Raw genomic sequence first — 13234 nt, forward strand, 5'->3', positions numbered from 1 at the left:
AATAAACAGGTCTAGTTAGGCATGGGTATAGTGAAATGTCTATAGTGTTTGCATTGTTTTTGCTGTATTATTTGTGTCATCCCTCAGCTCTCGTGTGGACTTTCTTCTTCTTCATCTCCCTCAGAGAGGTGTTGAGCAGTTTAATGGATCGGGGGATGAAGGAGTTCTTCAGTCTGTTGGTCCTGCATGTTGGGAGGCGCAGCCTCTGGCTGCTTCTCTGGTTGTTGGTGTGCAGAGGGTGGCTGACATTGTCCATGATGTCCAGCAGTTTGTCCAAAGTTCTCTTCTCTGCCACCGTTGCCAGAGGGTCCAGCTTCATACCGACCACTGAGCTGGCCTGCCTGATAAGCTTCTCCAGTCTGGAGAGATCCGCCTTAGTCACGCTCCCTCCCCAACACACCACAGCGTACGGCAGGACGCTGGCGACCACAGACTGATAGAACATCCACAGGAGCTTTCTGCAGATATTGAATGCCCTCAGCCTCCTTAGAAAGTACTTCCTGCCCTGTGCTCTATGTACAGCTGCCTCGTGTTGCTTGTCTAGTCCAGCTTGTTGTCCAGCCACAGCCCAAGATATTTATAGGTCTGCACAACCTCCACCGTTTCCGTTCCTATCAGAACTGATAGATAGATAGATACTTTAATAATCCTGGAGGAAATTGCACATATCCATCGCTCAGCCAAACACCAGGAAAAAACAAAAACAAAACAGCACGTACCACAAGACATACACTACACTAACAGACACATGTAGCATTAACAGTACATATACTAAAAAAAATGTAAATATAAACAGTATAAAATTAAATTAAATTAAATCCAAATCCATTTAACCGTGTGCTGACCTCGCCACCTCCCCCTCACTCCTCCTGAGAGAGTCGTTGTATCCCCTGATGGCAAGGGGCATGAAGGAGGACCTCAGCCTCTATGTGGAGGTGCTGTGTGACAGCAGAACTAGTCTAGGTAGGGGTCTGCTCCTCCTGAAGTCAATGACCAGCTCTGTAGTTTTGAAGGTGTTGAGTTGCAGACTGTTGCTGTGACACCAGTCAACAAAGTCCTTTTATACTATAATTCTCCTCCACATTGTCCCTGATACAACCCACGATGGCTGCGTCATCTGCGAACTTCTGGATGTGGCACAGTTCTGAGTTATAGCAGAAGTCCGCCGTGTACAGGGTGAAGAGGATTGGAGACAAGACAGTCCCCTGTGGAGCCCCGATGCAGCTGATCACAGTATCAGACGTGGCATCCTTTAGCCTGACGAACTGTGGTCTGTTGGTGAGGTAGTCATGGATCCAAGCAACCAGGCTGGGGTCCACTCGCATTTGTAGGAGTTTGTCCTGCAGTATACAGGGCTGGATGGTGTTGAAAGCACTTGAAAAATCCAGAAAAAGGATCCTCTCAGTGCCGCTTTCCTTGTCCAGATGCGAGTGGACTCGGTGTAGTATGTGGAGGATGGCGTCCCCCACGCCGATCTTTGCCCGGAATGCAAACTGTAGAGTCCTCAGCATGTTGTACCTGAGGCCTGAGGAGATTGAGGAAGAGCCGCTCCAGAGTCTTCATCAGGTGCAATGTGAGCGCCACTGGTCGGAAGTCGTTCAGCTCGCTGGGCCGGTTCTTTTTAGGAACTGGAACAATGCACGACGTCTTCCAGAGGGTGGGCACCTTCCTGAGATGCAGGCTCAGGTTGAAGACACGTTGTAGCAGCTCCCCAAGTTCAGCGGCACAGGCCTTGAGTAGATGGGGGCTCACTCTGGTCCTGCTGCTTTTCGGGGCCGAAACTTCCTCAGTTCTCCTCTCACCTGGTCCACCGTCAAGATGGGAGGAGGCGATGATGGTGGTGGGAGCAGGGGGTGGAGGGAGGGGGTCTCTGACAAAGAGGAGGGCTTGCAAGTGAGAGGGTGGGGGAGGGAGGAGAGGGGGGAGCTAGGATAGGTGAAGGTGGGCTTGAGGGAGGTAGAGTAGGGGGTGGGATGGGGGGAGGAGGAGGGCTCGGGGGAACGGGAGTTGAGGTTTGTTGTGAATAGTTAATTTAAAAAAAAACTTTATTAGTACCTGTGTAAACTGGTTGCCAGGTCCTAAAAATTGTCTTGCAGGACATATCAACACCAGGAGAGGGATGAAACAAACAGATCTGGCAACTGACTATGCGCTGGATACGGCAGTCAGTATGGCGGACAGCGAAAGTGATTTGGATACAGACGGGCTTGATTTAGCCCTGGACGCACTGTGTGAAAGACATTGCAGCAACGAGTCATCTCTGAGGAGCAAAAGCTATTGCTCCGAGTTTTGTGAGGTACGTTAAACTATTTAAATGCTCTGTACTGTCGGTGTGTGTCTATTGCTAACACAACTAGCATTGGTAGCTAACGTTAGCTTTCATATTCAAAGTAGCTTTATTTATGTACTGTGTATAACGTGGTGACATAGCTCGCCGGGACCACAAATTGAACTGTTATAAACCATCAAATGGGGCTACATTGGGCACCCACCTGCGGTCGTGTTTTTAGTTTTTGTTTAGCTTCACAGCTAGAGTTACGCTAAGCTAACAGGTACTGTATAATGATGACATCGGTCTTCTCAAGGGCTGTGATTCGTAAACCCATCAATAATTTGTATTATGAAACCACAAACACTATGTAGTTCATTCTCTAATATCGACATCAAAGTACACCATAGGAAAATTCAGTAAGGTTTAACACTAAGTAAGTGACTTGGTTGCCATCATTGATGAGTAGTGAAGATATTTCAGAACGCTTGTGGGTGAACTGACTTTACCACACAAGTGTGGTAATAAGCCTTTAATCACTCCGATACCAACGTGCTGAGATGATTAAATTATGATTTCTTCTTACTGTCTGTACCGAGTGTTTCATACTTTTTCAGAAGTCCTCGTTACCACTGCTGTTAGCTACAGCTAACTTAACCAGACATATAGACGGATGGGTAGATGTGTGTGTATATGTATGTATATAAATACATAAAAGTTGGGACTGTGGACACATTCTTGACTCTAACGTGTTAGATTATCTGAAAATTAGTTAGGTTTAGTGGCAGCAGTTTAGTAACGTGATCGGTTATGAAGAGCATTCCAGGGAGTCTGAGGAAAGATGAGGGCTTCACCTCAAGACTATGCTAGCATTGGTGCTACAGTTTAAGAAGAATGCTTGTCAGTGTAAAATGTGTCCGTTTAAAAAGATGTCAGAGATTTCATGGTCCAGACACAATATTGTGAAACCACTGAGATAAATCAAAGAAATCTCTGTGAAAAAACAGGCTGAAAACTCATTTGGATGGCCATAATATCTGGGCCCTCAGACAGCACTGCATTATGAACAGACTGTAGTGACATCACATAAGCAATTGTCTGTGAATGCAGTTTGTCACTTCATTCACATATGACTGTTGAAACTACTTTACAAAGAGAAACCCATATATACACCAATTCCAGAAAAGCTGATGCTTTTATTTGGATCAAACTCTTTTAAGAAGGACTTAGACAAAGTGAAAAATTGCTCTGTGGTCTGACAAGGCAATATTAAATTATTTTTGGAAATCATGGATGCCGTGAAAGAGGAGATGGACCAGCTGGCTTGTTACCAGTTCACAGTTCCAAAGCCATTGTTCATGATGGCACAGGGCTGTCTTAGTATACATGATATGAGTGGCCTGCACAATTGTGATTGATACAAACAGGTTTTGAAGCAATATATGCCACCAAGTAGACAATGTTTTATCAAGGAAGGCCTTTCTTATTTTAGCAAAGCAATGCTAAACCACATTCTGCATGCATTACAACATCTTGCTTCGTATTAAATTGTCTCAATTTGTCAGACATCAAAAATGTTTGGGGAATTATAAGATGTAAAATGCAATAGAGGAGACCCTGAACTATTGAGAAACTAAATTCCTGTTAGGATTTCAGCTAAATCAGGGATGGATAGTTTAACATTCCACAGTCCCCAAACACTTACAGATTGTTGATAAAAGGTGATGCAACACAGTGGTTAACGTGACCCAGTCACAACTTAATACATCCCGCTTCAAAGCGGTGATGTATTGTAACTGTCGGTGTTTGTGTGTCCGTCCGTTAGTCCACCAAATATCTTCAGAACCATTGCAGATAGAAAGGTGAAACAAAAAGCACATTGCTCAGGCGGCAAAGGGGATGAAAAGGAGATGATGACCTTGACCCTGAGAAAACTAGGTCAATGTCAACTTTCAACTTTTGTACATTTATCTCAGGAACCGGATAAGATGGAAAGACAAAACAAAAGGCATTATATACAGGAAGGCAAGGGGATGAAAATTTGATCACAACCTTGACCTTGAAAAACTAGGTCTGGTTCAAAATTTCACATTTATACCTTTTCAGGTACACATCTATGAAACCTGATGAGATATAATCACAAAACAAAAAGCAACATTTTCAAGAAGCCAGAGGCACAAAAATGTATAGGTCAGGTTAAAATTTTGAATTCAGGGGTGTCACTGGATGTCGCTGTCTCTGACTGCCTTGTTGATTTCTGCATCTGTGTTCATCTTGTGCAGTTGGTTGAGGAGTACACGGGTCACTGGCAAGTTCCTCTCCCTCAGCTGAAGGTGCTGTGGACTGCACTCTGCAGCTTCACGAAAGCAACCGTTGCCTTCCCTGATGACTGTCAACACGTTCACTATGTCCTCAGCAGTCTGGCCTTGTGAGTAGTACATTGCTTTGAAATGATGATCAATACTTCTAACTCTTTCAGTAAATGATACCAGAAAGTATAACACATCAGTTTAAGTTTAGAACCACTGTGTAGCCTTACAAACCAAATGTGATTCTCTGTGTATTTATTTTATTGTTGTTACTTTAATGGTAGTCAGCATAAGTTATCATTTGAATAGATTAGTAAACTTATGTAAATAACAGCTTGGTTGATTGAACCTTGTAGAATATATTTTCTTTCGGCCAAAGTACTTAGGAGTACTTAGGAGCACTGGTGAGAGTAAGTCAATGTTCAGATTACCGGGCTTGCACTAGGAGGTAGTATGACTAAGCCACTCCTCGACACGGCAGCGCGCCGTGTCGAGGAGTGTTGGAAAGAGCGAGAGAAAAAAGAGCGAGAGCGAGAGAAAAAGTTTGTTTTCTTATGTTATCGCTCGGGGATTTTCGCAAGTCCAAAAAAGTTGTAAGTTTTATCATTTTTTACCTAAAAATAAGAACGCCACTGTGGCTACACAGGCTAAAAACCTTGTAGCCACTCTGGAATGTACTTTGCCTATGGCGTAGTGGCGATCGGCTAGTGCAAGCCCAGGATTAGTAAGTCACATTCAGTCCAATACTAAAATACATGACACACTGACGTTACAGTCTCTTTGTTGTTAGAGTGAGTGGTGGTACAGACATTCCTAGCTACAGTGTCTTGCTGCTATACCATAATGTTACCTCTTCTGCTTATTTATTTTTTTATATAAATACATGTGGTATGATAGTATCCCATGTATGAAATAAAACTGAGATTTATCAGCTCGGTTCAAATTGACTTTCATGACGAGCAAGATGTTTTTGGCAAACTAATTCTATTGTCATTGTCTTTCAGGAGCTTCTTTGAGCTGATGTTGTTTTTTAGCAAAGAAGAATTTGTTGAAAAACCTTTAAAAGACATCCTTGATTCCTTTCAGGTAACAAAGAACTAATGACCCACTCTCTCAATCCTTACTTCTTTTATGGACACAACATACCTATATGCTGTACCTGATATTAGTTCACTGTGATTGTAAACAGTCTTATCCAAGATGGAAAGGATGCATTCTTGATTGCATTTAATTAGCCATTGTAAACCAACACGTAAGAGTCATTGGTCAGTTTTTCCAATGAACCAATGAATTAACCTGTTTTTTCCACCTTCCCAGGAGTGCCACTCACAGCTCTTGCGACACAGGAACAGCTACCTTCAGCATGTGAAGCAGATCATCAAAACTGGAGGCCCATGGGAGAATCTAGTGCTGCAAGGAATCCTGAAAGAGTCAGACCTGCCAGCGAAACAGGGTACCGCATATTAATGACCGCATTTAACAGCAGGCAGGGCAGACAGACACAGTGAACACTGCTCTGAACAAAAGGTGAAGAAGCGTGTACAGGCAGGTTGGAACGGGTGGAGAAAAGTGTCAGGTGTGATGTGCGATAGAAGAGTTTCAGCTAAAAGGAAAGGATACAAAACTGTGGTGAGACCAGCGATGATGTTTGGTCTAGAGACAGTGTCACTGAAGAAAAGACAGGAGGCAGAGCTGGAGGTAGCAGAGATGAAGATGCTGAGGTTCTCTTTGGGAATGACCAGGAAGGATAGGATCAGGAATGAGTACATCAGAGGGACAGCACATGTTAGAGGTTTTGGAGATAAAGTCAGAGAGGCCAGACTGAGGTGGTTTGGACATGTCCAGAGGAGAGATAGTGAATATATTGGTAAAAGGATGCTGAGCTTTGAACTGCCAGGCAGGAGGCCTAGAGGAAGACCAAAGAAGAGGTTTATGGATGTAGTGAAAGAGGACAACAAGATAGTTGGTGTGAGAGAAGAGGATACAGAAGACAGGGTTAGATGGAGTCAACTGATTCACTGGCGACCCCTGAAGGGAAAAGCCAAAAGGAGAAGAAGAAGAAGATAAACACTAACATTTCATTCCTTCTCATGCAGTTGAGGACTACCTAAGATCAGAGTTGCCTGTGTTCTTTGAGCTCCGAGTTCGCTATCTGCAAGCTTGTGAACGAATGCAAGAAGCAAAGGCTCTGGCTAAATGTTGCCTGGAGAATTGTGAGGCTGGAAAACATTTGTACTTCCATCAGGCCTACCTGACCTGCCTTTACAAAGCTTCCCTACATGAACACCTTCACAAAGAGGTAAGAGACAAAAAGTTAAAACAGATTATTCTTATTTTCTTGCTCTCTCTCATTAATTGTGATGCGTTTTAATTTACTATTTTTTTTAATGTATTTTTAATTTTGTGTGTGTGTGTGTGTGCTGCTTCATGTATTCTCCCTCAGATGGCGGAGATAGATGGCCGTAATGCAGTGGAGATCATCTGCAACACAGAAAGTGTTGAAAAAGATGAGCTTCTGCTGTCACTGTGTAAAGCTTTCCTCACTCAGCAGCTACATAATGGAGACATGTACTATATTTGGTAAGCCTGACCCCCAAACATGTATGTCACTCTAGTGCAACAGTGGTCTATTCTCCTTTGTTCACAGTTGATGTTACTTTCAGTGTTTCTATGTGTTTGATGACATTTATAGGAAGAGGAGGTGTTGACAGGATGCTGTTTCTTTTAATCTAATTCTCCATATGTTTACAAACAGGGCAACAAGAACAGTTGTTTCCTTAATCAAAAACAGTATAATTGCGCTCGTAGTCTTTGACTCATCGTCTGTTGCCCACTGCAGGGACCTTGTTTTCATCTGGAGCAGATTGCATCTCAGGGCCCATCCCTCAAGTGAAGGCTTCTTGGCTGAGTGTTTACAGTTGGCTTCATCTGCCACAAACGTCAGAGCCATTTTCCCCTTCATCAAGCTGGTCACTACGGAGGTACAGAAAACATCTTTTCTTGTCTGTAGGGGTAAACAGTAATCAACTAAATGTTCTGAACATCGTTTGATCCTTACTTCATCTTCTTTACGTCTGTGCTGCTTCTGCATAGTGCTGAAACTCAGTTTATAATTGTAGTGCCTGTTGTGGATCAACATATCGTCTACACTGTTAAGCTATTTATCCCAAATGAGACTCTAATATGTCAGACATGTGAATTTTATGCAAATGAAATGCACACGATGCCAAGATGTACAAAAAACTAGATTCTCCTATTCACCATTTCACCAAGTTTTAATGACTAGTGTGCTTGTTTTTGCACAGTTGGGGTCTGAGGGAGTCCACGTCTGTATGGAGCTCTGTGCCAGGGCCCTGCAGCTGTGTGACATACAGGCTGACACTGTGACCCGCTCTCTGGTCTGCAAGACCATCGCCTTCCTGCTGCCCCATGACCTGGAGATCTGTCGCGCCTGTGCCCTGATGGTCTTCTGTCAGGAGCGCAGTCTGGATGCTTACCGGACCGTCTGCTTGCTGTACATGCACCCTGACCAGGAACCGCATCCGCACAACAGCCCTGTCCGGACCAGCGTTCGCTTCCATATTCTTCAGGTTGGTATGAGAAGAATGTATTTTATGGTTTTATTTTATTTTTTTTGATTTGTGCCTAACAATTTTTGCACATGTTCATCTTCAAGATGCTCAAGGAGCGCGTGTGCTTTGATCCGGAGTTTTGGAACCTCCTCACCCTCAGGACTCGATGCTTGGAGCTGATGACTGACAAGGTCATGAAGGCTGCTGTTCTCATTGAGATGAAAGATGAAGAGGAAAAGGAAGAGAGTGAAGAGCTGTTATTAAATAACTGTTTAAATGAGCCATGCACTCAAGGCTTCGATTTCTGCAGTACTGAAGCTGCATTTGTAAACCAAAACCTTCCTGATGCACAGACAGAGAAGTGTGTCTCCCAATCAAACGATGGTTTTTTGAAGAGAAGAAGATGGAAAAGACGGTTACGAAGGAAAAAGCAAACCAAGTCTGATGATGAGACAGACATGGGTGATGATCCTGACTTCAAATTTAATCTGACATCCTCTTCTTTAGGGAATAAGCCCGTGTATTCATTAAGACGTAATCACGCTAACATGGAGAACTCCGTTTCAGGAAAACTCCCTCTCAACCGCAAGAGAGAATATTTGTCTAGATGTGTTAAGAGCCAAATTTTGAAAAGGAAAGGTATGAAGAAAAGATGGTTGCAGGGTCTTCCAAGGCTGGAGCAACTTCCAGCTGTTAAAGAGATGAAGGTAAAAGTCAATGGGTTGAAACGGGGACGGAAGCCGTTGGTCAAACTGGAACTGTCCTACCCTGATAATGAAATTCTCCTTTTGGAGGAGGACTTAAATGATACGGATGACAAAAAAGCAGATATGCCTCACCTGGAGAATGAACTTAAACAAGTGTATCAACGGGTAGAGGGCCAACTTGCACATGTGATTACTGACAGAGGGGAACAAAACACTGATATGCCTCACTTGGAAAATGAGTTTAAGGATGAAAGGGAAAATCTAGAGGTTCATGAGAGAGAAAAAGAACATATTGATGTGATTTGTGGTGGGATTGTTTTTGCACATACCCAAGAGGAATCTCAGCTTTGTGAAGGTCCTCCTGCTGAGCCGACTCTGGCTGTCGGGGGTGACCCTGATTTCGATGGTCCACTTATAGACTTCTTTGGTTGTCCGGTAGAACAGTTTCACTGTTACTGTCTTAGACGCAAACTGCCTGACGATGAGACAGTGCAGCAGTCTGACTCCACGGCTTCAGATGTGCGCAATAGTGACGGAGAACAAGAACCTCCCATGGAAACAGAAGTGGAAAACATAGAGGTCAGTTGTTTGTCTGTAGTTACCCTCACTTGGAAGTTTGTCACGCCAAAAATGACCAGATGCATGTTCTAATTTTAACGGTTCGCTGTCCATTCTTCAGGTAACGGGCAAAAGAACGTGGAAAGACCGGGCACTCCGTACTCAACAATACGCTCACCTGATGCACCACTGCAAGTTGTGTCGCAAAGACTACAAAGGCTTGAATGTTATGAGGCACGCTCTCTCACATTTGAAATGTGGGAAACTCAGATGTATACTCTGTGGAACATATTTTAAAGAGCTTCCTTTTGCTAAAAAGCACATTCTGGACCACATTGATGAAATGGGCAAGCGGAAACCCCCTGATGAGGAGCTGAACACTGTGGATTTGCAAGCTGCTAATGGAAACGCAGATAATGGGGAAAATAAGAGCAAGCCTCAGGATGAGAATCTAACTTCAATTTCCAGTGAGAAAAGAAATCAGAGACCCCAGAGGAAAAAGAAAGTGCCAAACCTCGAGAGAGAAAATCGAATCATTAGGAACCTCCGAACTCTCATCAAAAAGACTTCTGTTTTTCACAGCAAGTACAAGAACCCTGAAATGAATATATTCAAGGAGCTAAACTTCAAAGATGAGCAAGTAGTCATTAAAGATGGCCTGGTGATAGTAAGAGACTCCATAGTGGGTAAGAACAAGGGAGATGAGGAAACTGAGACTCCAGCAGCAGAAAATGGCCACGGTGTGGACTCAACGTATCACCTGTGCCCATCTGAGTCCTGCGATAGAGTGTTCCTGAAGATCAGCACCACCCTAACAAAACACGCCATCAAATGCCATGTGAAAGAAGATAAGGTGCTGGAGAAGACTTTTGTTTGGGCCAAACGCAAGTGTACTCTATGTGGGAGGTAAGATGTATATCTTTGCCGCACAAGCTTCCTTATGTAGAGTGTAAAATGAATATCTTGATAAGTGATGACATTCGCATGATGATGACACATCAGAAGAGTTTAAAACTGCAGCTTCCTCTCTTAAATGCTAATGTTTTTCATGAAATAAATAAGAATTCATTAAACAGGAAGCATAATCTGATTGCATTAAAATCACTAGTTTATTTATGTTCAACAAATATTTTAATAATTTATTAATTCATTATTATTCTGTCATGCTAAAGTTTTGATGCTATAAATGAAGTTTTGACGACATGCACGTTACGCTGACTGCTTTCCTCCAACAGGCAGATGCAGTTTCTCCAGCATTACATGGACCACATGAGACTCCACGACACTCCTCTCCAGCACTTCTGCTACAATCTGGAGTGTAACCAACGCTTTATGACGCAGCAGGAGTTGAAAGACCATGTCAATGGCCACCATCCCTTCAGACCTCAGTGTCCGTTCACAGACTGTGAGAAGCTATTCTCTAACCTTCAAGGTCTTTATGACCACGAATGGAGACACTACATCCCAGCACCTCAAAGAGACGAGCTAGAGGTGAGAGCCAGCCGACAGAATAAGCAAACTACTGAAGCTCCTTGGAAGAAGAAGCTGAAGGTTGAGGAGATATGGCTGAACAACAAAAAGGACCAGAGAGAGGGTGTTGCTGTTCATATTGAAGCTACTAATGTAACCAGATCTAAAGACCAGCCTTGTGAAACAAATAATCACGATGAGGCCACTCGTCTTGAGGAGTCATTTGAAATTAAAACTGGTGTGCAACCTTGTGAAACGAATATCCAAGACCAATCTAAAGCTGATCATTGTTCAGAAAAAACAGACAATAGCAAAGCCATCATCAATGGACATGAGAATGACACAAAAAGCCAAATATTAGAGGGATGGAATTCCATATCCCAAACTAGTTCTGATGCCGCCACTTCAAGTAAGAATCGTAAAAAAAAGGTGCCTGTGTTGGACCCTTTGAATGTCCGGGAAGTGGAGGATTTATCTACGTTGTCTGAGGGAGTTCAGCAGAAACTGGGAGAGCCGCACATCACGGAGCACAAAACCTTCCAACCCGAGGATCCCTCCTATGCAACTTTTGTCAAAGCGCCCTTCATCCGGCCGCCTCCCTCCACCTACCTGGACGAGTCTGTGCTGTCGATGCGCAAGAGACGATCTGTAGAAGAGGTTGTGCCAAAGAAAAGTGTTTACTGGAACTATAAAAGAAAGGAGGCAGTGACAGAAAAGGAGAAACAGGCGAAAACTGAAGCCCCTGAGCACAAGATTAGGTTTCGCTGTGACAAATGTCTTTCCTCCTTTAGCAGCTCAGAAGAACTGCAGAAACACCAAACCCTTAACACCTGCTCTGCACTGTTCGGCTTCGATTCTGACGATGAAAGTAAGTGGTTTAATTCACTAGAGCACTACATTCTACCATTTCTATCCATACTGAACTTTAAGATAATCTCTCTTTATCTCTTTTAGGTTAGTTGTGAAGTGAGGTGAAGTGAAGATGGGCTGGCTCAGGACAGGGAAAAGAACACTGGAACCCTTTCTTAGCACTCTGTTACATTTGTTATTTAACTCTTGGAAATAAGCTTGTAAGAAACTTTTTGTTTCTTAATTAATTTAACATTTGAAGCAATAATTTCGACTATTAAAACTCCATCATGTACTTTTTCAAGTAAAAAACATACTGTTCTTATAATGTATATTTGTAACTTTTCAAACAACACTGGTTATATGAAATAATTTTGTCTATGGGATAAAGTGAACATATTGTTCAGGAAATAGTTTAAGGCATTGAGAACTGCTTCCCCATCAGAATCATGTCAGGATTGTTATAAATGGTTATAGATTGTATTTATTTTTGTATGTTTCACATTGACCTGTCTACATTATGAGAACTCAAACTAAAGCTTTCACCAGTCAGATGAAAAGTCTTTTTTTTAAGTATTGTGATAATAATTGTAACCCAACAAATGTATGCCTTTGATAGGAAATATTTGGATAATAACATATGTATACAGTTAGACATCCAAACTGGAGTGTGAAGGAAAACAAATTACAGAGATTCCCAGGTTTTGTTAAATATGATTGCACTGAAATATCTATTGAACATTTGGCACAAGGTTTCAGTCATCCATTTATGTATACCGCTAATCCATTCTCCTGTTGTTATTGTGGGGTTTGTTTTTTTTTCAATTTAACATTTATTTTACCTGGAGAATCCTGATGAGATTTAACATTATTTTAAAGGGGATTGATGGTCAGTTCTGGACAAAAGATGTATTACGTCTAAGTAGGTAAGAGGCTCTTCTCCTTATCACCACACTGGCTGCACTGCTGTTCTGAAGGTAGCAGGATCTGGGTTGCCTTTATACACTAATCTTCTAATCACAGTATGAAAATGAGTCGGATTGTTACAAGAACAGGTTTATTCATTATTCAGTTATTCATTATTATATCAGTGCCAAGATTTAATGACAGTATTAATCTGTACGTTAACATTAGAATCAGTGATACAGAACCAGTTCCTTTGAATCTTAGGTTTTTCGGTGCTTAACTCCATCACAGTGTCCTTCGTCTTGTAAGATATTTGATATTGTTTGCTGTATATACTTCTTAGAAGGTGGATCTGTTTTAATTAGCTTTTTAATGTAATGCTTTTATAGGCCTGTGCACTTAAGCCTGCTTATTTATATGTAAAAATGTTAATAGAATGGATTTGTAAAAGTAATGGTTCATCTATTTTTCATAAAGTGATTAAATCTGTTTGAGTAATCAAATTTAAGTTTCATGTTATTGTTTTGTGAAATGTCTGATGCATGTTTTTCACTTTAGCTTTGTCTGCTTCAGTTGTAAATTGTTGCATGAAAT

At 42.2% G+C, this 13234-nt stretch overlaps 1 protein-coding gene across 2 annotated transcripts; it reads left to right on the plus strand.

The window, feature by feature from the left end:
* The first annotated feature begins 2163 nt into the window (after positions 1–2163).
* Positions 2164–13192, plus strand: LOC137604882 (zinc finger protein 654-like). 2 transcript variants are annotated; one of them, XM_068329092.1, is made up of 12 exons: positions 2164–2296; positions 4552–4697; positions 5583–5664; positions 5896–6031; positions 6675–6877; positions 7022–7158; positions 7418–7559; positions 7884–8168; positions 8255–9436; positions 9537–10321; positions 10651–11753; positions 11840–13192. In XM_068329092.1, the coding sequence occupies exons 1-12, from the start codon at positions 2171–2173 to the stop codon at positions 11842–11844; spliced, it is 4332 nt and encodes a 1443-aa protein (XP_068185193.1). In that variant the 5' UTR covers positions 2164–2170; the 3' UTR covers positions 11845–13192. The 2 variants fall into 2 exon arrangements, with proteins under 2 accessions (XP_068185193.1, XP_068185194.1); XM_068329093.1 differs by lacking the exons at positions 2164–2296; positions 5583–5664 and having other exon boundaries at positions 4571–4697.
* The last annotated feature ends 42 nt before the right edge of the window (positions 13193–13234 follow it).

This window comes from Antennarius striatus, chromosome 12 (assembly GCF_040054535.1).
Source record: "Antennarius striatus isolate MH-2024 chromosome 12, ASM4005453v1, whole genome shotgun sequence".
Taxonomy (NCBI): domain Eukaryota; kingdom Metazoa; phylum Chordata; class Actinopteri; order Lophiiformes; family Antennariidae; genus Antennarius; species Antennarius striatus.

Bases quoted from the DNA above. Each gene is read 5' to 3' on its own strand.
- LOC137604882 (XM_068329092.1), top strand. From the start codon at position 2,171: ATGGCGGACAGCGAAAGTGATTTGGATACAGACGGGCTTGATTTAGCC. The intron at 4,698-5,582 runs GTGAGTAGTACA...ATTGTCTTTCAG, and splicing joins GTCCTCAGCAGTCTGGCCTT to GAGCTTCTTTGAGCTGATGT. The intron at 9,437-9,536 runs GTCAGTTGTTTG...TCCATTCTTCAG, and splicing joins CAGAAGTGGAAAACATAGAG to GTAACGGGCAAAAGAACGTG.